The sequence below is a fragment of the Mobula birostris genome, chromosome 11 (genome assembly GCF_030028105.1).
Source record: "Mobula birostris isolate sMobBir1 chromosome 11, sMobBir1.hap1, whole genome shotgun sequence".
Taxonomy (NCBI): Eukaryota; Metazoa; Chordata; class Chondrichthyes; order Myliobatiformes; family Myliobatidae; genus Mobula; species Mobula birostris.
Window position 1 is genome coordinate 70,989,182 of NC_092380.1, and position 24,568 is coordinate 71,013,749.

At 43.4% G+C, this 24,568-nt stretch overlaps 1 protein-coding gene across 2 annotated transcripts in view; it reads left to right on the forward strand.

The window, feature by feature from the left end:
- pik3c2a (phosphatidylinositol-4-phosphate 3-kinase, catalytic subunit type 2 alpha) overlaps window positions 1–24,568 on the forward strand; it is a 152,901-nt gene that overhangs the window by 22,033 nt on the left and 106,300 nt on the right. For both annotated transcript variants that reach the window (XM_072272476.1, XM_072272475.1), the window contains exon 2: window positions 22,948–24,163. In XM_072272476.1, coding sequence (XP_072128577.1) covers window positions 23,027–24,163 — 1,137 coding nt within the window. In that variant the 5' untranslated portion in view covers window positions 22,948–23,026. The remainder of the gene's footprint in view (window positions 1–22,947; window positions 24,164–24,568) is intronic.

Sequence of the window (24,568 nt, forward strand, 5' to 3'; positions counted from 1 at the left end):
ATGGTGTTCTAAAAGCTGAGAGTATGCTTCTTGCATAATGCACAAAAGTGAGCTTCATTTCTCAATGTCTTTTAATTGTTAGCTGCAGAGCAGAAACTTCTGGTGTTGTTTTGTCTGGCTCAGAGTTATGAGATAATTTTTAAGTTGCCCCTGCGAATACTGATATAATTACAACGTAAAACTGAATTATCTCAAACCTTGTGAAAGCTCACGTTCTTGCTTACCACAAATATTAGATTCAGACTTTTGATGTGTATGTTGGGAGCTTGTATAATGAAGGTGAAAAGATGTTATTTGCTCTTGAGAGATGATGCTGTAGAGTAAGTATTGCTATTTTGAGTATTTTTCACAAAAAACAAAGCTTTTATTCTGCTTTTTTACCTGTCTCTCCCACCCCTCTTCCCCCCCCCCCCCCGGGTTGATTACTGATTTTAACACTGTCTTGGAAAAAAATATTTTTATGATGGCATTTCATTCGTTTCCTTTGTTCTCCAGCATTTCCAGTCAATTGTAAACACAAAATAATCTGCAGATGCTGGGGTCAAAGCAACACTCAAAACACGCTGAAGGAACTCAGCAGGTCGGGCAGCAACGAAGGGTTCCGGCCCGAAACGTTGACTGATTGTTTCCACAGATGCTGCCCGACCTGCTGAGGTCCTCCAGCGTGTTGTGAATGTTTCCAGTCAATTGAATGTGTGGAAGTGAGGTATTGTGAAACATTGTGGCAGAAGAATTAAGGAAGTAACAAAAAGATAGCCGAGGGTAGGGAAGTGGATAATGGATATTTAGACTTTTAGCAAATCCCTTGATAAGGTCCCACATGGTAGGTTAGTCTGGAAAGATAAGTCCTATGGAATCCAGAGTACTAGTTGGCTGGGTTTAGATTTCAATGGTTCCATTTAATATCAGAGAATGTATATAACCTGAAATTCTTACTCTTCACAGTTAACCACAAAACAGAAGAAAACCACAAAGAATAAATGACAGGAAAAACATTAAACCCCTAAGCTCCCTCCTCCCACCCACGTACAATCAGCAGCAAAGCATCAACTCTTTCCTCCACAATGAAAGGGGAGAACAAACAGCTCGCTGTTTCGATGTTAGTCTGCAGCAAAGCTCATTTGACTCTTCCCTGCCCCATAGAGAGAGAATGCAGAGGCCTCCGACAGCTGCATCCACTGCCTCAATGTTCCGATCTCCATTGACGTATCAGTTGCATATACCGGTGAGGAATCTGGTCCACGGGCCAGCCAAGGCTACACCCCAAAGGTGCACATATTGCAAGCCAGTCACGGAGATATCGAAAGCAACCGGTCAGTGAGTTCTAGAAGAGGGAACCCACCGCCATGAAGAACCGCAGTTTAAGTGCAAGTGTAGTTTACAGACTCCAACAGAACCTCTGCCACCTTGGAAAGGGGGAAAGGAAAAGAAGTCATTAAAGAGGAACTTAGCTGTTTCACTGATGGCCTTGAAGAGGTTGCCCTCTTGGAGGTTGAAAGCAGAGGGTGGTGGTTAAAGACTGTCTCCCAGAATGGAGGCCAGTGACTCGTGGTGTTGAGACCCTTGCTATTAACTATTTGTATAAATTATTTGATCATCTTAACTTTGTGAATAACAGAAAATTAGGGTGTGTTGTTAATAAAGGTTTTTGTAGATTATAGGGGGACCCTTGATAAGTTGGTGAAGTGGACCAAGGAGTGGCAAATGGATTTCTATACAGATAAATGTCAGACGATGCATTTTGGAAAGTCAGACCTGTGCAGGTCTTGTACAATGAATGCTGGTTCACTAGAGAGCGTAATGGAACAGTGGGACTTGGGGGTACAAGTGCACAGTGCATTGAAAGCATCACAGGTAAAGGTGAAAATGGAGTTTAGCACACTGACCTTCATTAGTCAGAACATTGCATATAGAGAGCTGGGACGTTATGGTGCAGTTGTACAAGTCGTTGGTGAGGCTGCACTTGGAGTAGTGTGTACAGTTTTGGTCACCTTGTCTATAGGGAAGATGCGGTTAAAATGGAAAGAGTGCAATAAGAGATTTGAGGGTTTTGCCAGGACTAGAGGGCCTGCATTATAGAAAGAGTGTGGATTGGCTATGTCTTTATTCATTGGAGTGTAGGAGAATATGGGGTAACCTTGTAGAAATGTTTAAAGTTGAGGGCATGTGTAATGTGGACAGTAATAGTCTTTTCCTCTAATTAGGGAAGTCTAACATGGGAGGGCATAGATTAAGGGTTAGGGGGTAACAGTTGAAAGGGACCTGAGGGTGGTCAGTATATAGAGCTTCCTCCAGAGGAAGTGGTTGAGGCAGGTGCAGTAGTATCTTTCAAGAAGCATTTGAAAAGGTACATGGAGGGAGGGGTTGAAAGATGTGGGCTGAATGCAGGAAATTGGGACTAACTGTGCATGTACCATGTTTGGCTTGGCTGAAGAGACTGTAGCCTTGCTGTATTGCTCTCTGACCCTAAAACACATTGGATGATGCATTTGCCATAGCTCTACACCGTCTGTGCACATCTGGAGAAGGATGCTAACAACAGGAATTCTGCAGATGCTGGAAATTCAAGCAACACACATAAAAGTTGCTGGTGAACGCAGCAGGCCAGGCAGCATCTCTAGGAAGAGGTGCAGTCGACGTTTCAGGCCGAGACCCTTCGTCAGGACTAACTGAAAGAAGAGTGAGTAAGGGATTTGAAAGTTGGAGGGGGAGATCCAAAATGATAGGAGAAGACAGGAGGGGGAGGGATGGAGCCAAGAGCTGGACAGATGATAGGCAAAAGGGATACGAGAGGATCATGGGACAGGAGGTCTGGGAAGAAAGACAAGGGGGGTGGAACCGGAGGGTGGGCAAGGGGTATATTCAGAGGAACAGAGGGAGAAAAAGGAGAGTGAGAGAAAGAATGTGTGTATAAAAATAAGTAACAGATGGGGTACGAGAGGGAGGTGGGGCATTAGCGGAAGTTAGAGAAGTCGATGTTCATGCCATCAGGTTGGAGGCTACCCAGACGGAATATAAGGTGTTGTTCCTCCAACCTGAGTGTGGCTTCATCTTTACAGTAGAGGAGGCCGTGGACGGACATGTCAGAATGGGAATGGGATGTGGAATTAAAATGTGTGGCCACTGGGAGATCCTGCTTTCTCTGGCGGACAGAGCGTAAGTGTTCAGCAAAGCGGTCTCCCAGTCTGTGTCAGGTCTCGCCAATATATAAAAGGCCACATCGGGAGCACCGGACGCAGTATATCACCCCAGCTGACTCACAGGTGAAGTGTTGCCTCACCTGGAAGGACTGTTTGGGGCCCTGAATGGTGGTAAGGGAGGAAGTGTAAGGGCATGTGTAGCAATTGTTCAGCTTACACGGATAAGTGCCAGGAGGGAGATCAGTGGGGAGGGATGGGGGGGACGAATGGACAAGGGAGTTGCGTAGGGAGCGATCCCTGCGGAATGCGGGGGGGGGGGAGGGAAAGATGTGCTTAGTAGTGGGATCCCGTTGGAGGTGGCGGAAGTTACGGAGAATAATATGTTGGACCCGAAGGCTGGTGGGGTGGTAGGTGGGGACCAGGGGAACCGTATTAACTCTGCTCTTAAACGCATCTCCCCCATTTCACGTACATCTGCTCTCACTTCATCCTCCCGCCACCCCACTAGGAATAGGGTTCCCCTGCTCCTCACCTACCACCCCACCAGCCTCTGGGTCCAACATATTATTCTCTGTAACTTCCGCCACCTCCAACGGGGTCCCACCACTAAGCACATCTTTCCCTCCCCATCCCCCTGCATTCCGCAGGGATCGCTCCCTACGCGACTCCCTTGTCCATTCGTCCCCCCCATCCCTCCCCACTGATCTCCCTCCTGGCACTTATCCATGTAAGCGGAACAATTGCTACACATGCCCTGACACTTCCTCCCTTACCACCATTCAGGGCCCCAAACAGTCCTTCCAGGTGAGGCAACACTTCACCTGTGAGTCAGCTGGGGTGATATACTGCGTCCAGTGCTCCCGATGTGGCCTTTTATATATTGGCGAGACCCGACGCAGACTGGGAGACAGCTTTGCTGAACACCTATGCTGTGTCCGCCAGAGAAAGCAGGATCTCCCAGTGGCCATACATTTTAATTCCACATCCCATTCCCATTCTGACATGTCTATCCACGGCCTCCTCTACTGTAAAGATGAAGCCACACTCAGGTTGGAGGAACAACACCTTATATTCCGTCTGGGTGGCCTCCAACCTGATGGCATGAACATCAACTTCTCTAACTTCCGCTAATGCCCCACCTCCCCCTCGTACCCCATCTGTTACTTATTTTTATACACACATTCTTTCTCTCACTCTCCTTTTTCTCCCTCTGTCCCTCTGAATATACCCCTTGCCCATCCTCTGGGTTCCCCCCCACCCTTGTCTTCTTCCCGGACCTCCTGTCCCATGATCCTCTCGTATCCCTTTTGCCTATCACCTGTCCAGCTCTTGGCTCCATCCCTCCCCCTCCTGTCTTCTCCTATCATTTTTGGATCTCCCCCTCCCCCTCCAACTTTCAAATCCCTTATTCACTCTTCCTTCAGTTAGTCCTGACGAAGGGTCTCGGCCTGAAACGTCGACTGCACCTCTTCCTAGAGATGCTGCCTGGCCTGCTGCGTTCACCAGCAACTTTTATGTGTGTTGGAGAAGGATGCTCGTGTGAGAATGCTGCTCTTGGACTACAGTTTAGCATTCAACACCATAATTCCCTCCAGGCTCAACAAGAAGCTTGGAGACCTTAGCTTTCACCCTGCCTTTTGTTGCTGGGTCCTGGACATCCTGTCAAATTGCTGGCAGGTGGTAAGAATGGGTTCCCTCACCTGTGCCCCTCTGACCCTCAACGTAGGTGCCCCTCAGGGCTGTGTACTAAGCCCCTTACTTTACTCTCTGTATACCCTTGACTGTGTCACCACCCACAGCTCCAATCTGGTAATTAAATTTGCTGATGACACCACTGATTGGCCTAGTCTCAAATAATAATGAGGCAGCCTACAGAGAAGAAGTTATCACTCTGACACAGTGGTGTCAAGAAAACAACCTCTCCCTCAATGTTGCAAAAACAAAGGAGTTGGTCGTGGACTACAGGAGGAATGGAGATAGACCAACGCCTATTGACATCAATGGATCTGGAGTTGAGAGGGTGAGCAGCTTTAAGTTCCGTACTATACAACCACCAAGGATCTCACGTGGTGAGTACATACCGGCTGTGTGCTGAAAAAGGCACAATAATGCCTCTTTCACCTCAGATGGTTGAAGAAGTTTGGTATAGACCCCCAAATCCTAAGAACTTTCTACAGGGCCACAATTGAGAGCATCCTGACTGGCCATATCACTACCTGGTATGGGAACTGTACCTCCCTTAATTGCAGGACTCTGCAGAGAGTGGTGTGGATAGCCCAGCACATCAGTAGTTGTGAACTTCCCATGATTCAGGACATTTACAAAGACAGGTGTGTAAAAGGGGCCCAAAGGATCATTGGGGACCTGAGTCACCCCAACCACAAACTGTTCCAGCTGCTACCATCTGGGAAACTGTACCGCAGCATAAAAGCCAAGACCAACAGGCTCCAGGACAGCTTCTTCCACAAGGCCATCGGACTGATTAATTCATGTGATACAATTGTATTTCTGTTATATTGTCCTGTTGTGCATACTCTTTATTATACATTGCATATTTAGACAGAGATGTAACAAAGATTTTTACTCATGTATGTAAATGATGCAAGTAATAAAGTCAATTCAATTCAATATTTGTATCCACAGTTGGCGGCAGGACAGGATATGGTATTGTTTAAATCAGCAGGTTAATTCACTAAAGTTCTGCTAGTTCTGTCTGTATGAGGTTGACATTACTAAGCGTTGGCTAATGGTAGGTCATTGACCAGAATTGTTAACTTTCCCTGACATCTGGAATATTGAATTTTTTAAAATTGGAGTTTTCAGCATCTCTTTTTCTGTTTTTGTTTTGATGAAATGCATGTTTAGTCCTTGCTTTATCTGGACCACATTTTAAGCATCTGTTTCATGAAACCTGATTTGATCAATAGTAAACTCTTTACTTGGTATGCTTTAGAATTTACTGTAGGTTTCTCTTGATTTAATTCTACATGAAATCAGATTTAGAATATTTATGTAGTTGAACCTAAAGCTTTTAAATATTTGCCCATAAGATATAGGCGCAGAATCAGGCTATTCAGCCCTTCTAAGTCTGCTTTGCCATTCCATCGTGTAATATACCCCGAGGACCTTAACTTTTGCTTCATCTGCTTTTTTTAATCTTGCCCACTCCCCCCCCACCACATCTCTTGAAGTAAACGATGAAAGGTATTCAATCATTGTACCTTATTTTAAATGAGGATTATATTTTCTTGACATTTGCACACTTCTGAAACAAAATGAAGCTCAAATAAATAAGCAGCTGTAATGTTTTTTAGTTTTTGCTGTGCTTTTGGATTAACAGGAACTGTTTTAAGTAGGGCACATCCTCAGGAACTGGGGGTTTGCAAATTTGAGATAAAAACAAAACAATTGCCTGTTTAATCCTTGACCATGCCAAATAAATACAGATCTCTGATGGTTTTCACTAACAAATGTTCTGCAAGAACTTCAGTTTTCCTAGCTGTCAGCAAATAGTTCTCAGTGTTTAAGTTTTCATATAAATGGTTTTAAAGCTGAAACAGACTTGTTTGTGACATTTCAAAGTTTATTTTTAAACCATTGGGTATTGGCTTTGAACAAAGTATACATTATTAACCTGGCAATCTAAATTTTGAGCACTTCTAAAGAACAAATATTGTAACTTGCATCCTCGGGCAGAAATCTGAGAATATGAATTAATTATGGAAGCAATTGATGGTGCATGTTTGTAAGAATTGTAGCACAGGAGAATAAACACTAAGAGTTAACTACAGAATCAGATTTATTATTACTCAGATGATGTGAAATTTGCAGCAGCATCCCAGTGCATAGACAAAATTACAAGAAAACATGTAAGATGGACTATTCAGAAATCTGATGGCAGATGGGAAGAAGCTGTTGCTAAATTGTTGAATGTGGGTCTTCAGGTTTGTGTACCACTTCCCTGAAGTTAGTAACGAGGCGTGTCCTGTATGATTTGGGTGCCTAGAGATGGATGCCACCATCTTGAGGCACTGCTTCATGAAGATATCCTTGGTGGGAAGGGTTGTGCCTGTGATAAGAGTGTTGGAGCCTTCACACCAGACTCTACAACCAGTCAGAATGCTTTCCATTTTGCATCTATATCTTTGATGTACCAAATCTCCTCAAACTCCTAATGAATTTCAGCAATGTGTATGCCACCTTTGTATTGCATCGACATTGGGCCCAGAATAGGTCCTCCTGAGAGGATGATGCCCAGGGCTTTCTACCACTGACCCCTCAACAGGGGCTGTTGTGTGCTCTCCCAACTTCTCCTTCCTGAAGTCCACAATCAATTCCGTAGACTTTGTGTCAAGCCGCGGGTGACTCCTTGGAATTAAAAAGATGGCTTCTGTTTGTGCTACTCCATTATATTGCATCATGAAATGCCATTGATAGGGTTCACATCAACTTGCAATGGCAATGCAATTGATTGTGCATGTACAATCTTAATGAAGGTGGAGATATTGCAACAGGGCTAAACCCAACAAATCTGCAATGGTAAATAACTTTGAAATATTTATTAGCAAATTGTACTTTCTAATTGCCATTTAGTAACATTTTAAAATGTTGGATTTAGGAGGTATGTATGGAGTGCTAACTTCATATAACTTCCCAATTTATCTAGTCCAGAATTGTACTTCATCTGTCTGTTATCTGCATATGCAGCTTCTCATTTCCCAGATGTAATTATTTTTATTCAGCTGTTCTTTTTTTAAGGGTGGCCATGGAATAGTCCAGTGTACATGTTTATGTTTGGCTTTCTATCCATTTATTCCGAGAATTCCTGCATTACATCCATAATTACATACCAATAAATGCAGTCAGAGAAGAGCTTTTAATCTGCAAACTGAGCTGAGTTTTGATCCATTTTGTGTGACAAATATCAAACGTATGAGGCAATGACATTTTCACTTAACGTAAATTGGAGAATAGCTTCGAGCACCTTTTTGAGGTGGGATGTCCCAGTAGCCACCCATTTTAATTCTACCTCTCATTCCCATTTTAACATGCTGGGTCCATGATCTCCTCTACAGTCCACATGAGGCCAATCTCAGGTTGGAGCATCAGCACCTCATAATTTGTTTAGGTACCCTTCAACCTGAGGGCATGAACATCGATTTCTCAAACTTCTGGTAACTTCTCCCCCTTCCCTCTCCCCCTTCCATTCCCCCGCCTGGCTCCCCTTTCATCCCTTCTCCTCTCACCTCTCCATCACCTCCCTTTAGTGCCCTCCCCTCTTCACTGTCCTCTCCTATCAGATTCCTCCTTCAGCCCTTCACCTCTTCTACCAATCACCTCCCAGCTTCTCACCTCACCACCCACCCACCTATCTTCCCCCTAACCTGGTTTCACCTCTCTCCTAGCAGTTTGTATTCCTTCACCCACCCACCCACCACATTATTCTGCCTCCCCACCCCACTCTTCCTTTCCCAGCCTGATGAAGGGTCACGCCCTGAGGTATTGATTATTCTTTCACCTCCATCGATGCTGTCTGACCGGAGTTCCTCACTTAACTCATTTTTTGACAAAGGGTTACTTTGTTCCTAATAAAATCTCTATTACTTGGAAGCAAAATAATGTGTCAGTAAAGATTTATTTGATTTCCTTGAAGCTAATGTAGCTATGTTTTTCTATTGGTTCAGGATGGGAACTTTGTGTTTAATTGTTGTAACTGGAGGAAATGCTGTTTTCTTGATGTTACGCAGGAAGCACACTGTAACATTTTAAGTTAATTTGTTCTTTGGGCACCTGCCCATTTATTTTTCACAAATTTCAATGTTCTTTAAACCCTTTCTAAAGTATTTTCTTTTCTTTGTAACCACAGCCTCTGTAGTACTAAAAAATCCCTGATGCTGTTTAAACCTGTACAAACGTTTGTACTTTAAAAACACACACACAATCAACTGTTAAATTCTCTTTGGAAATTATTTTGCAAGGAGAATGGAAGCAATGGTGGGAATAAAAAACATTTGGTTGCTAGAATCTATTAAATGCAAATCTAGTTTATGCAGAGCAAATATGAAAATAAGCCAGAGCTGCTTAAATACATTTTGGGGAGAAGATTGGTTGGGCAGGTTCTAGTAACTATCAATTAACTGAATATTTGTTTTTTGCCTGAACCTACGTGATATCCTGGGCGAAATGTGAAAAAGGCATTGGCTTTCTGATCTGGTTTCAATTTGGGGAAAAAAAATGCATATTTTTAAAAACTAATCACTTTACCAAGCAGCCAAGGCAAATGCTTGTTTTTCACATCTTTTTTGGGCCGGGGAGAGGGTGTTGCAGATCTAGTATTTGTAAGCAGTCTGACAGCTTCATTATGGTGGAGCATTTGTGTGTAATTCTTTTGACTACACTTGTGTGAACGACTGGAACCGGCCAGCTGGATGAGCATTGGAGGTGGCTTTGAAAGTCGACCATTTCAAAATGGCGCCAATGAACAACACGACCAATGCGAACATCCTGCAGACAGTTCATGAAAGTGCTTATTTCAAATATGATTGTACTTCTAAGCTGCATGTGACTGGAACCTCATTTGCATTTTGATGGTGTGTTTTTGGGCCAAGTGAGTAAGGGAGTTTTGCCCCCTCCTAGAGGGTTTGGAGAGGAGTCTGTGGCCTGTGGGCCTGGAGACGGGATCAACTTCATTGCTTCTTTCCAATTGAGGTGCCGAGCAAGGTTGAAGTTGATGGGTACAAGAGCAGCTGCCTTGCGCCATTTACCTGCGTGTGACTGGTCTTCCTCCCCCTTGCTAGCTGCTGTGGAAGAAAAGTACAGGAGTCTTGAGATCCACATTGCAAGGATTGATTGGAGAGGCTGTGGTTTTGTTTTGGGGGACTTTTGGGTTTATGTTGCATGTGATCCTGGATTATGATTACTCCTTTTACTCTTCTGAGCAGTTGGATTGGGGTGAATGATTTGGTCTGGTGCACTTCAGCGAAGAATGCTTTGCCTTGAGGCTTGCTGGTGGTGCAATGCTGAACTGAACTGAGCTGAATACTACTGGACTTTGATATTCTATGTGTTGTCTACTTTTTGCCATTTGCACAATTTGTTCATTCTTTCACATGTTCAATGTTTGATGTTTTCTTGACTAGGTCCCAAGGTGTTTCATTGTTTTGTGGCCACCCGTGGAAGACGAATCTCGAAGTTGTATTATGTGTACATACTGTGATAATAAATGAAATTTGATTCTTTGAAGTGCTAGTCAGAGAAAAGGCAGATTTTTGGTGGTGGTAAGAGTGGAAACAGCTGTAGGAACAATGGGTGTGGAGCAAAAGGATGAATGGTTTGAGAGGTGGTGTTTGACAACTGCACTAACAGTTAACAATGAGGGGTAACTGAGTAGAGAGAAATATTAATTGCACCCACTTCATAATGGGCAGGAGTGATGGTAGGATGGGAATTTGGATGATTACTTGCAGCAGAACGGGGTCAAGAGTAGGAAGTTGGTGTTGTGGACTAGGCCTATCTTGGAAAGCATAAATCAGCAAGAAAATAATATAAATGTGCAAATTTGGTGCTTGACTTTAACAGAACCTTAAAATTTGGCTGTGTGCACAAGAAGACCAGGGAAGAGTTGCAAACATGTGATCAGCCACTTTTAGCATTTTTCTCAAAAAATATTGAATTGATTGGGGTGTGAGACAGGGTGTGTTCAAGGTTTGCAGATGGAGAAGGAAGTTGGGTGTAACTTGTTCAAACTGTTTTTCTACCCTCTTCTTTCTTCTCCCTTCCCACCCCCCCCCACTAGAATTACCCCATTGGGCAATGGAAAATGGTGAAAGTCATATCAATTGCTTTACTAATATAGTTAAATTTGCTTCAGTAAGTTGAGAATAACATAGGCTTGAAAAGAATATTAATATTGATCATGTTAATGTAGTGTTGAGAGACTTGTATTCATTTTCAGATGGACAATCCAAATGACACAGGACAGAGGAGTACTCAAGTTTTTAACTAAAGCAAGGAAACTTGGTTGAGAACAGGATGGGCTGTCAGTCAAGTGTGTATGTGAACAGACCATGTGTGTAACCAAACTTAATGTCCTTGATTTACCACTTTTGGTGTTATTGTATCTCTTTCTTTTAAAAAAAAAACAGAAGCTGTAACATTTTCTGTAAGAAACTGCATTTTGATATCTTTCTATGAGAACACACAGAATGGACGTGGGAGTAATCTAAGGACCTGAACGTGTGCTCATATTTATGGCTGATGTACCTTTATGTTTCTACCCTCTTTGTCCAAAATGGGTAATTACTCATCTTGAATGTCTGTTGTGGTTTGAGCATCTGGTGTAATGAGTTGAAGTTTTACACCCTGCTGAGAGAATTAAATCCTAACTGATTGACTAACCAACCCTTGTCATGAGTATTTTATGCTCACAACTTGTAGACCAAAGAAAACAGACTGAAGTATTTATCCTGGCAAGTTCTCTTGATGTTTGTTTCCCCTCCCATTCATATAAATTATTTTATTATACCTCTGCTTGTGGGAAACCTCTCTTATTCAAGGAAATGTTGTTAATGATTCTTTGTCCACAAGACCATATGATATAGGAGCAGAATTAGGCCATTTGGCTCATTGAGTCTGCTCCGCCATTTCATCATGGCTGATCCAATTTTTCTCTCAGCCCCAATCTCCTGCCTTCTCCCCCTATCTCTGCATCCTCTGACCAATCAAAAAATCTATCAGCCTCCTGCCATAAATGTACATAGAGACTTGGCCTCCACAGCTGCCTGTGGCAAAGAATTCCACAGGTTCACCACTCTGGCTAAAGAAATTCCTCATTTCCTTTCTGAGAAATGGCTTTCTAAGATGCACAGCTTGTCTTGTGACGCCGATCTTAAAACACAACTGCAAGTACAATGTTGACAGAACCTTTGGTCGATGCAGAGTTGTGCACTCAGTTATAACCAGGAGCAAACAGGCTTGGCTACAAACACGTAGGGTGGAGAACAGGTTTGTAAACCACAGTGGACCATTCACTCAGCTTCTGAGTGAAAATTATTGCAAGCTCTTCACTCTTGTCCTTCTGCTTGCTATTGAGTCTGTTGTCATTAGAATTTTGTGGGCCTACAACATCCTCCAAGCTAATGGTAAACCATAGTTTTGGGGAGCAAGCCATAGAGGAGCATGAATCTGATCCATTAGCTGTGGGATTACTTAGCCCTGCTCGAAGCATGCTGTTTATGCCCCTGTTAGCTTCACCAGGCTGATGACTCAGTTTTGGGTTGTCTGTGCTGTTTTCAGTCAGCACCCTCACTGAGCCAGGTTAATGTAGATGGTAGTGATAGATTTTCCATTGCAAAGCTCACAAGTAGTGAGGGGCTTTAACTTCATGTCCCACAACAGCTGACCTGCGTCTATTTATGAGCTGCATGTTTTGCTCTGAATCTATAGCAATGAGCATGGTGGTAGTGCTGATACAGCACAATGGAGGATGTCCGGCTGTAAAGAGAACTTGACCTTCATGGGAGGGAGAGAGGTCCCTCTTAGGTTTGTGCATGCACACATCTTTTGCTACTAGCACACAAAGGAATTTCAACTGCTAACAAAAGGTTGCCACCCTTTGCCATGTTGGCATGTTGAGTATATTTCACAATCATACACAATCACATTTGCTTTTCCGGTTTCTGTTGCGGATGGTGTTGAATTCTGATGATTTGTCTGCAGATCATAGAATTGGCTTATTTGTACCTTTTCATTGAACAAATTATTCAGTGCGCTCGTGTTGTCACTGGGCAAAAAATTGCACAGCACAAGATTTTTGCGTATACTGGTCTTTACAAATTAGAAGGAACACTGAAAGTTGTATGTGTGAAATAAGCATACATTAATTGTTAATTTGCAATAAAGGAGTTAGCACATGTTCTGAAGAGCTTCGTATCTCATAGAATTATTTATAGCAGTTCTCATGAGATCAACTGGTATGACAGCTCAACTTCACGATATTCCATAGTTAGTTACGAGGGGAACTGTAAACAAATGCTGCAGAGCTAGCCCTCAATATTCCCAACTTGACAGCCAGCAGAACTTCCTAATGCATGCAAAGAATGCAGATAGAATGTCGCAGTGATTCGGTAAACGTGTTCCGGGCAATTCTCACAATGTACATATTTGGAAAATGAAGATTTCTGGGAAGGGCAGAGGTACAACATACTGCTTTAAGGAAATACAAGGCTATTTTACTAACTGAGATGGATCCTAGTCCTTGACCTCAGCCTCAACCAATTTTGTTATCACTAACATTATGAAATTTATTGCTTTGTGGCATCTGTACAGTGCCATGATTACTGTAAATTACAGTAAAAAGTGCAGACAGAGAGCAAAATAATATCATGCACCATTCAGAAACCTTATGGGAGAGTGGCAGAAGCTGTTCCTAAAATGTTGAGTGTGTCTTCAGCCTCCTGTGCCACCTCATTGTTTGTGGTATTGAGAAGAGGGCATGTCCTGGATGGTGAGAGTCCTTCATGATAGATGTTGTTTTCTTGAGGCATCACCTCAATTCATGCTAATCTTGTAGCCCTGTGGAAGGCCAGCAATCTTGCCTTTTCAGAGAAGTCATAAAAGTGGAGGATCTCAATCTACAGCCATTTGAAATAGCAGACAGTTATAAATTTGGCACAAGAAATCGTCAACCAAAAGAAACAGTTGGCAACTGTTTCCTCACATCATAGAAGTCCTATGATGTTTAAGTCAAACAATATTGCAGCCTTGGTGAATTCTTCACCAAAGGTTTTGTGTGCCCCAATGGAATCAAATTGGTCCAAGTTGTTAATTTGGAAGAGATTTGAATTTAACTTGAGACAAAGGGTGTGTTGCAGTAAATAAAAATGAAGTTTAGTGTTGTAGTAAATTGCTCCAATATGGAGGCAACTACATCAAGTCCAGAGTAAGTCACAAGAGCCAGTAACTTTTGAAGATCTTTGGGCAAATACATTCCATGGTGTTTTAAAGCTACCAGTACTGGACAGCAGTTATTAGACAAGTGTTGTCAAAGGAAGTGAATGATCAATTGGATTGAGGTTTTTGCTGTCCATGTGCACACTGAAATCACATTTGTTGATGTTGAAGTGTGGCTGTATCTTCAAAACTTGGTACACTGGCATTGCAACATACAAGACACCATAGGAATCTGTGACACGCCTTTGTACTGTAATCTTGTGCTATATTTATGAATTGAATTGCCTTTATTCCTTGCATCCTTCACATGAGGAGTAAACATCTTTGTTATGTCTCCATCTGATTGTACCATTTATAGTAATTATAATAGTAATAGTAGTACTTTATTGATCCCGGGGGAAATTGGTTTTTGTTACAGTTGCACCATAAATAATAAATAGTCACAGAACCATAAATAGTTAAATAGTAATATGTAAATTATGCCAGTAAATTATGAAATAAGTCCAGGACCAGCCTATCGGCTCAGGGTGTCTGACCCTCCCAGGGAGGAGTTATAAAGTTTGATGGCCACAGGCAGGAATGACTTCCTATGACACTCTGTGCTGCATCTCGGAGGAATGAGTCTCTGGCTGAATGTACTCCTATGCCCACCCAGTACATTATGTAGTGGATGGGAGACATTGACCAAGGTGACATGCAACTTAGACAGCATCCCCTTTTTATTCACCACCGTCAGAGAGTCCAGTTCCATCCCCACAACACCACTGGCCTTACGAATGAGTTTGTTGATTCTGTTGGTGTCTGCTACTCTCAGCCTGCTGCCCTAGCACACAACAGAAAACATGATAGCACTGGCCACCACAGACTCGTAGAACATCCTCAGCATCGTCCGACAGATGTTAAAGGACCTCAGTCTCCTCAGGAAATGGAGACGGCTCTGACCCTTCTTGTAGACAGCCTCAGTGTTCTTTGACCAGTCCAGTTTATTGTCAATTTGTACCCCCAGGTATTTGTAATCCTCCACCATGTCCACACTGACCCCCCCCCCCCCCCCCCGGATGGAAACAGGGGTCACCGGTACCTTAGCTCTCTTCAGATCTACCACCAGCTCCTTAGTCTTTTTCACATTAAACTGCGGATAATTCTGCTCACACCATGTGACAAAGTTTCCTACCATAGCCCTGTACTCAACCTCATCTCCCTTGCTGATGCATCCAACTGTGGCAGAGTCATCCAAAAACTCTGTGCAGTAATAAATAGTATGTACAACAAGACAGTCAATATAGCGTACAATTGTATCAGTGTGAATTAATCAGTCTGATGGCCGGGTGGAAGAAGCTGTCCCGGAGCCTGCTGGTCCTGGCTTTAATGCTATGGTACCATTTCCCAGATGGTAGCAGCTGGAACAGTTTGTGGTTGGGGTGACTTGGGTCCCCAATGATCCTTTGGGCCCTTTTTGTCTCTGTAAATGTCCTGAATAGTGGTAAGTTCACATCTACAGATGCACAGGGCTGTCTGCACCACTATGCAGATTCCTGCGATTGAGGGAATTACAGTTCCCATACCAGGCAGTGATGCAGCCAGTCAGGATGCTCTTAATTGTGCCCCTGTGGAAAGTCCTTAGGATCTGGGGACTCGTGCCAAACTTCTTCAACTGTCTTAGGTAAAAGAGGCATTGTTGTGTTTTTCTCACCACACAGCCAGTGTGTAGAGACCCATGTGAGATCCTCAGTGATGTTTATGCCGAGGAACTTAAAGCTGTTCACCCTCTCAAACCCAAATCCATTGATGTCAATAGGGGTTAGCCTGTCTTCTTTCCTCATGTAGTCCACAACTAGCTCCTTTGTTTTTGTGACATTGAGGGAGAGGTTGTTTTCTTGACACCACTGTGGACAGGGTGATGACTTCTCTGTAGGCAGCCTCATTATTATTTGAGATTGGGCCAATCAGTGTAGTATCATCAGCAAATTTAATTAGCAGGTTGGAGCTGTGGGTGGCAACACAGTCATGGGTATACAGAGAGTAAGGGAGGGGGGCTAAGCAGACAGCACTGAGGCACTCCTGTGTTAAGGGGCAGAAGTGAGAGAGCCCACTCTTGCCCCTGCCAGCAATCTGACAGGAAGTATAAGTGGAAATAGTATTGGACAAGCAACACTAATATTAGACAAGTTGGAGAGGAATGGAGTAAGGAAAAAGAAAAAAAACAAATTGGTAGCATTCAGGCCAATGAGACAACAGTTTGGCAACTCTGAAGTGGTCCATAACTTGGCACTTGATGGGCATTAGTTCTCAATAGCTGGACAATTTTGTACAAAATCGGATGCAACCGGGTTCTTTAAATGGATCATGTTGAACAAATTCAGTGATGATTCTACCACTTGCACCAGCTGCTCAGAAGAATGCAGATAAACATCATATGATCTCAATGCATACTTGTAGGAGTGGTTTTTAAGAAAGTAACCGTCCAATATTGCCATTTTCCGATGCATTGGGATGTTGTGGTAGCATAGCAGGTTTATAGCGCCTATGACCCATTCAATTCCCACCATTGTCTATAAGCAGTTCATACATTCTCCCCATGACTTCAAGCATTTCCTCCCACATTCCAAAGATGTTTGAGTTCCAGGTTAATTGGTCACCTGGATGTAATTGGGCAGTGCAAGCATGTTGGTCTGGAAGAGCCTGTTCCTGTGTTGTATTTCATAGAACATAAAACAGTACAGCACAGTACAGGACCTTCGGCCCACATTGTTGTGCTGACCCTCAAACCCTGCCTCCCATATAACCGCCCACCTTAAATTCCTCCATATACCTGTCTTGTAGTCTCTCAAATTTCACTAGTGTATCTGCCTCCACCACTGACTCAGGCAGTGCATTCCACGCACCAACCATTCTCTGAGTAAAAAACCTTCCTCTAATATCCCCCTTGAACTTCCCACCCCTTACCTTAAAGCCGTGTCCCCTTGTATTGAGCGGTGGTGCTCTGGGGAAGAGGCGCTGGCTATTCACTCTATCTATTAATATCTTGTATACCTCTATCATGTCTGCTCTCATACTCCTTCTCTCCAAAGAGTAAAGCACTAGCTCCCTTAATCTCTGATCATAATCCATACTCTCTAAACTAGGCAGTATCCTGGTAAATCTCCTCTGTACCCTTTCCAATGCATCCACATCCTTCCTATAGTGAGGCGACCCAGAACTGGTCACAGTACTCCAAGTGTGGTCAAACCAGAGTTTTATAGATCTGCATCATTACCTCGCGACTCTTACACTCTATCCCTTGACTTATGAAAGCTAACACCCCATAAGCTTTCCTAAATACCCCATCTACCTGTGAGGGAACTTTCAGGAATCTGTGGACATGTACCCCCAGATCCCCCTGCTCCTCTACACTACCAAGTATCCTCCATTTACTTTGTACTCTACCTTGGCGTTTGTCCTTCCAAAGTGTACCACCTCACACTTCTCCGGGTTGAACTCCATCTGCCACTTCTCAGCCCACTTCTGCATCCTATCAATGTCTCTCGGCAATCTTCGACAATCCTCTACACTGTCTACAACACCACCAACCTTTGTGTCGTCTGCAACCTTGCCAACCCACCCTTCTACCCCCCACATCCAGGTCGTTATTAAAAATTAGGAACAGTAGAGGTCCCAAGACCGATCCTTGGGGACACCACTAGTCACAACCCTCCAATCCGAATGTACTCCCTCTACCACGACCCTCTGCTTTCTGCAGGCAAGCCAATTCTGAATCCACCTGGCCAAACTTCCCTGGATCCCATGCCTTCTGACTTTCTGAAAAAGCCTACCATGTGGAACCTTGTCAAATGCCTTAATAAAATCCATGTAGATCACATCCACTACACTACCGTCATCTATATGTCTAGTCACCTCAAAGAACTCTATCAGGCTTGTTAGACACGATCTGCCCTTCACAAAGCCATGCTGACTGTCCCTGATCAGACCATGATTCTCTAAATGCCCATAGATCCTATCTTTAAGAATCTTTTCTAACAGCTTTCCCGCCACAGATGTAAGTCTCACTGGTCTATAATTACCCGGACTATCCCTACTACCTTTTTGGAACAAGGGGACAACATTCGCCTCCCTCCAATCCTCCGGTACCATTCCTGTAGACAACAAGGAAATAAAGATCCTAGCCAGAGGCTCAGCAATCTCTTCCCTCGCCTCGTGGAGCGGCCTGGGGAATGTTCCATCAGGCCCTGAGGACTTATCTGTCCTACAGTATTTTAATAACTCCAACACCTCCTCTCCCTTAATATCAACATGCTCCAGAACATCAACCTCACTTATATTGTCCTTATGGTCATCATGTTCCCTCTCATTGGTGAATACCGAAAGAAGTATTCATTGAGGACCTCACTCACTTCCACAGCCTCCAGGCACATCTTCCCACTTTTATCTCTAATCGGTCCTACCTTCACTCCTGAAATCCTTTTGTTCTCCACATAATTGAAGAATGCCTTGGGGTTTTCCTTTACCCTAACTCGCCAAGGCCTTCTCATGCCCCCTTCTTGCTCTCCTCAGCTCCTTCTTAAGCTCCTTTCTTGTGACCCTATATTCTTCAATGGACCCATCTGATCCTTGCTTCCTAAACCTCATGTATGCTGCCTTCTTCCACCTGACTAGATTTTCCACCTCACTTGTCACCCATGCTTCCTTTGCCCTACCATTCTTTATCTTCCTCACTGGGACAAATTTATCCCTAACATCCTGCAAGAGATCTCTAAACATCAACCACATGTCCATAGTACATTTCCCTGCAAAAATATTATCCCAATTCCCACCCGCAAGTTCTAGCCTTATAGCCTCAATTTACCTTTCCCCAATCAAACATTTTCCTGTCCTCTCTGATTCTTTTTCCATGATAATGCTAAAGGCCAGGGAGCAGTGGTCACTGCCCCCCAGATGCTCACCCACTGAGAGATCTGTGACCTGACCTGGTTCATTACCTAATACAGGTTTCCCCTACCATCCAAAGGTAGAGCATTCCTATGAAATGGTTTGTAAGCCGAAATGTCGTAAAGCGAAGAAGCAATTACCATTTATTTATATGGGAAAATTTTGTGAGCGTTCGCAGACCCAAAAATAACCGACCAAATCATGCCAAACAACACACAAAACCTAAAATAACAGTAACACATAGTAAAAGCAGGAATGATATGATAAATACACAGCCTGTATAATACTTTTCCACAATCATTACTGCACTGCTCTCCGTAGCGAAAATCGCACGCAAGTGCCGTCGGCATAAAATCTCACGCAAGAGCTCTTGGCAGAAACACATGCAAGCGCTCTCCAGTAACCTTTAAGCTATGAAGCTGCCAAATCATACCAAATAACACAAAAATACACAGCCAATATAAAGTAGAAATAATGTATGTACAGTGTAGTATCACTTACAGGAATCGGGAAGACAGCTTGCCAAGCACACGATGGTGCATTAGACTGAGTCATCGGAGGTTGGGCCGGTGCAGTGGCCTTCACCATCTGGGCCGCTGACCGATACATTGCTGTGAAGAACGCAGGGGTCCAGCGGTAGCCGGGAGGTACACAGCACATCTTTAAGAAAAAAGCCGAAACAAACATGCTAATTAATTAGGTGCCGCCGGTAATTGTTGGCCCAGATCAGAGCCAATTTCCGATTGCGTCGTCTCTGATCTGGGCTGACAATTACGTGTCGGCGGCACCTAATTAATTAGCATTTTTATTTCGGCTTTTTTCTTAAAGATGTGCTGTGTGCTTCCCGGCTACCGTTGCATTCTTCGCAAATCGGTATCTGTCCGTGGCCTGGGGGTTGGGGTGGTGGGACACTGGGGTGTCATTTCGTCGTCTGTTTCCATTAGAGCAGGCAGCTCATCTTCTTCTATGACTGCCCGCCTCGATGTCAAAGGTCAAGGTTCGTCGTCTGCTGTTGCTAATGTGGAAGGCTTGCTTGACTGCTGAGCCTCGCGCATTTTTCTATCACACAGTTCTTTAATAAGGACTCAAACCATCCTGCAAATATTCCCTAAACCGACATACCCTTTCTCTGCCCCGTCTAAACCCTTGGAACTAATCGGGTGCCAATCAATATTAGGGAAGTTAAAGTCACCCATGATAACAACCCTGTTATTTTTGCACCTTTCCAAAATCTGCCTCCCAATCTGCTCCTCGGTATCTCTGCTGCTCCCAGGGGGGGCCTATAGAACGCTCCCAATAGAGTAACTGCTCCCTTCCTGTTCCTGACTTCCACCTATACTGACTCAAAAGAGGATCCTGCTACATTACCCACCCTTTCTGTAGCTGTAATAGTATCCCTGACCAGTAATGCCACCCCTCCTCCCTTTTTTCCGCCCTCTCTATCCCTTTTAAAGCACTGAAATCCAGGAATATTGAGAATCCATTCGTGCCCTGGTGCCAGCCAAGTCTCTGTAATGGCCACTACATCATAATTCCATGTATGTATCCGAGCTCTCAGTTCATCACCTTTGTTCCTGATGCTTCTTGCATTGAGGTACACACATTTCAGCCCTTCTACCTTCTTACCTGTACACCGTTTATTCTGCTTCTCTTTCCTCAAAGTCTCTCTATATGATAGATCTGGCTTTACTCCGTGCACCTCTTTCACTGCTCTATCGCTCCGGATCCCATCCCCCTTGCAAATTAGTTTAAACCCTCCCGAACCATGCTCGCAAACCTACCTGCAAGGATATTCCTCCCCCTCAAGTTCAGGTGCAACCCATCCAATCTGTACAGGTCCCACCTTCCCCAGAAGAGATCCCAATGATCCAAAAATCTAAAACCCTGCCCCCTGCGCCAACTCCTCAGCCACACATTCAACTGCCATCTCCTCCATTTCTTACCATCACTATCACGTAGCACTGGCAGCAATTCTGAGAATATTTCTGTGAATACCTGATGAGGTTCAGTGATTTCAAGTGGAGATTGTTTCCCATTGTTCATTCCAGAAGCAATGAAATTTTTCAAGCTTCAATATGAAGTTGAATCATTTATTTAGCTTGCATTCTATTGAAGTATCAGACACGACCTTGTTCCACTTAAGGATTCATGCCAGCCGTGTTGGAAATCTAATCATTAGCAATATACTTGAGTTTAATATAGTCTGGTATGGAGGAAAGTGGAGAATCAACAGAGCAAGCTGATAACCTGCTGGAAGGATGACAAAAATGCTCAAAGCAACAGATCTCTGAGTACAGAGACCAGCTCACTAGTGATGCAAATGGGATATTGCTGGGAGTTGCATCTGTGGTCTAAGAATTTATTTGTTACAAAATGTAAGTGTTTGTATCAACCATACAATTGCAGCAAATGATATAACAATGGGTAATGGAGTAAGATGTGAAGACAACAGAGAGTCAAATTAGGATGTCACACAAGATTAAATTGAGAGCGAACAACTAAAGTCAGAGACCCAACCACTTCGAAAAGGTTTCAAAGAAACCTGCGGGGGGGGGGGGGGGACAGTGAATGTATGCGTTTCAAAGGAGTATAATTACATTTTTATGTTAATGAATCACATTCATATGATTACGTATTATATACTAGTTAGTCGGAAGAAAGGTGGCCGAGTTTTCAATGGAAGTGTTGGCACATTCTGTAGAGTGTGGTATCTCGCTCGAATAGTGTACAGCAGCTATTATTGCTTAATCCAATCCGCAATCTATGGTCTGCCCATGCTAATGTCGTGGCACAACTTTCTTGCTGTCACACCCAATGACCAAGCCTTGTGGAAGGCCTCTATTCGCCACTCCTTTTGAGGAGCAGTGATCCCCTGCCCCCAGTATTACACTGCAGTTGGGGAGCGTGCTCTCGTCAATGATCTCACTCACTAACTTTAATCTCTGATTAAATTATTTAAAATTGAAAGCTTAGTCAATTTTCCTTTATTTCACTGTACAGTTTGACTAAAACACTGACACACAGCTTTGTATATAAGGCATTGTGACAGAGCAAGAGATAAGATAAGACAGAAGCCATGCTTCCACAATGCATGGGCAAACCAGTTAGCAGCATATGCAGGCTCACAACAAAACACAACACAGCCTCTAGTTTTACTACTGCAGTATCAGCATCACCAAACCTACAACACAGTTGCAGATAATTTGCTCATTCAATGTTTTCCCTATCTCTGACTGACTATCAGTCATGAACGAATGGTTCTGCCTTTATTCTAGCACACTCCATTTGTTCAAAGTGGCAAATTACCAAATCGGTTGGCAATGGAAAATGATGATACCCTTTTATGAAACAATGTTCCTTTTGGTTTCAATTACTTGCTGTGTCTTCTTGCTGACTTTCAGTGTTTGTCCTCAAAATGTGAGGAAAATGTAATGATGAGTTATGGACAGTTTCCCATTTCACATGCTTGCACACAAATGTGTTGTTGGGAAACATGTTTTTAAAATTACTTTGGTCTATCTTCACATTTTTTATCATTAGATGTGTATATTAATCACATGATTGTTTTAAAAATGATAATTGGATATTTGTTTAAAGTGCGGCTAATTTTTGGTAGAGGGCAGTGGAAGTTTGGCCTTTTTTTGCTTTTAACAAGCTATTAAATGAGGCCGTCTGCCAATGTTGTTCTCAACTTTGATACTCTGCTGCAGGCCGAACAGACATATCAGAAAACGGGTTTCTCATCCTGTTTATACTGAAGAAATAAAATGAGGCCAGGGAATTAAAAAATGCACAAATTCTCTGAATGAAGTCAAAAATATTTGCATGCAAGCTATTATTAAAATAATAACCTTGATATTTCAACCATGATAATGGATAAAAGTGCATGGGTGGATCACATTCCTAATTATTTGCTTTGATTTCCTCTTAGGACTTTGACCTCTGATTCTCTGAGGATTTCCCAGCTGAACTGTGGGTTCTTCGAATGGAAATCTATAGTAGTTGACACCATGGCCCAGATATCCAGCAGAAATGGGTTCAAGCAGTCTGCCTCTTCGTCAGTGGGCCATTCTGGGAAGCGAGCTGTTGGCAAAGAAGAAGCCCTACAAATGGAAGCCGAGGCCTTGGCGAAGTTGCAGAAGGATAGACTTCAGAGCCTAAAGGAAGAACATGCAGTGAAGTCTGCCAGCAGTGTTTGCTCTAAGTCGCCAAATGCCAAGCAGGAGTATGATCTCATTCACTTTCCAGAGGCAGAAAACTCAAACAAACAAGCTGCTAGCCTGTCTGATCAGGACATCAAGAAACTAACTTCAGCTGAACTAGAAAAATTGCTGTTGGACAAAAATTTTGGCCCTAAAAATATAACCCGCCCAAACACTTTACCAAATACTTCCCTTGTGAGTCCGTCATTCTCTAGCCAATTTTACAGTCGGGCACCTTTCTCTGGGAGTCAATGGACAGGTGGGATACAGAGGCCTGTAATCCAAACGACTGGTTACCATGCAACATCTGTGACATTCCCTAAGCCACCTGATCTATTTCAGAATGGCTTTTGTTCTGGACAGTCTTCATACCGTCCTTCAGAACCTTTGTATCTTGGCCTTCATACAAAGCCGTACATGCCCTTCCCACTCCAGCCTGCTACACCTGTCCACCCTGCAGGTGGTGTACCTGTTTATTCACCCGTCACACCTGAGCTTGCAAAATTATATGATAAAATAGCCAGCACATCAGAGTACCTGAGAAACAGCAAGTCGAACAGTGATTTGGAATCTGCCAACACGATGATGCCTAAGCTGCCAGATGGGGAAAACGCGAACAATGCCAGCAAATTTGATTGGTTGGATCTTGACCCGCTCAGCAAAGCAAAGATCGACAACATTGAGCTCTTAGAAAATGCAGAAGAGGCTGAGGAGAAGGTCGATATGGGGGCTGCAGCTGGGGATCCTTGGGAGCAAGTGTTGCAAAAGCAGACTCCGTCAGAAAGCTTCCAGCCCATTGTCAACATCGAAGAGGCATCGGTTAGGCAGTCAACTGGAAAATCAAGATCTGGACCTTCAGTTACACGTAGTTTGTCCCTTAACCTGCGGTCCACAAGTTCAAAATTTTCCCGCAGAGTACAAGAACTAAACACCAACACATTACAGGTATAATTTTATTTCTAAGAAATACCCAATTCTTTTACCTTTTTTATTCTGTGAACTGATAATCCAGAGAATAGTTTGACTTGCTTACCAGTGCTTCTAATAACCTCTTTCTCTATCCCCACCACTTCTCCCATGTTTGGAAGTATTTTTCAGTGCTGCATGATGTAGTTCAACACGGACTGGAAGGTTTGCAAAGAATTTTCTTTCAAAATCTTTCTCATCAATTTCCCACTTTCCTTGTAACGTGAAGCAATTCAGCCCATCGAATCTGTGGCAACGCCGAAATCAATCCATTAATTCCATTTCCGTACTAATTTCCCTGTAACCTGTTTTCTCTTGTATTCATCACCACCCACTTACACTCAGAATAATTCACTGTAATCAACCATCAGTCAGCATATCTTT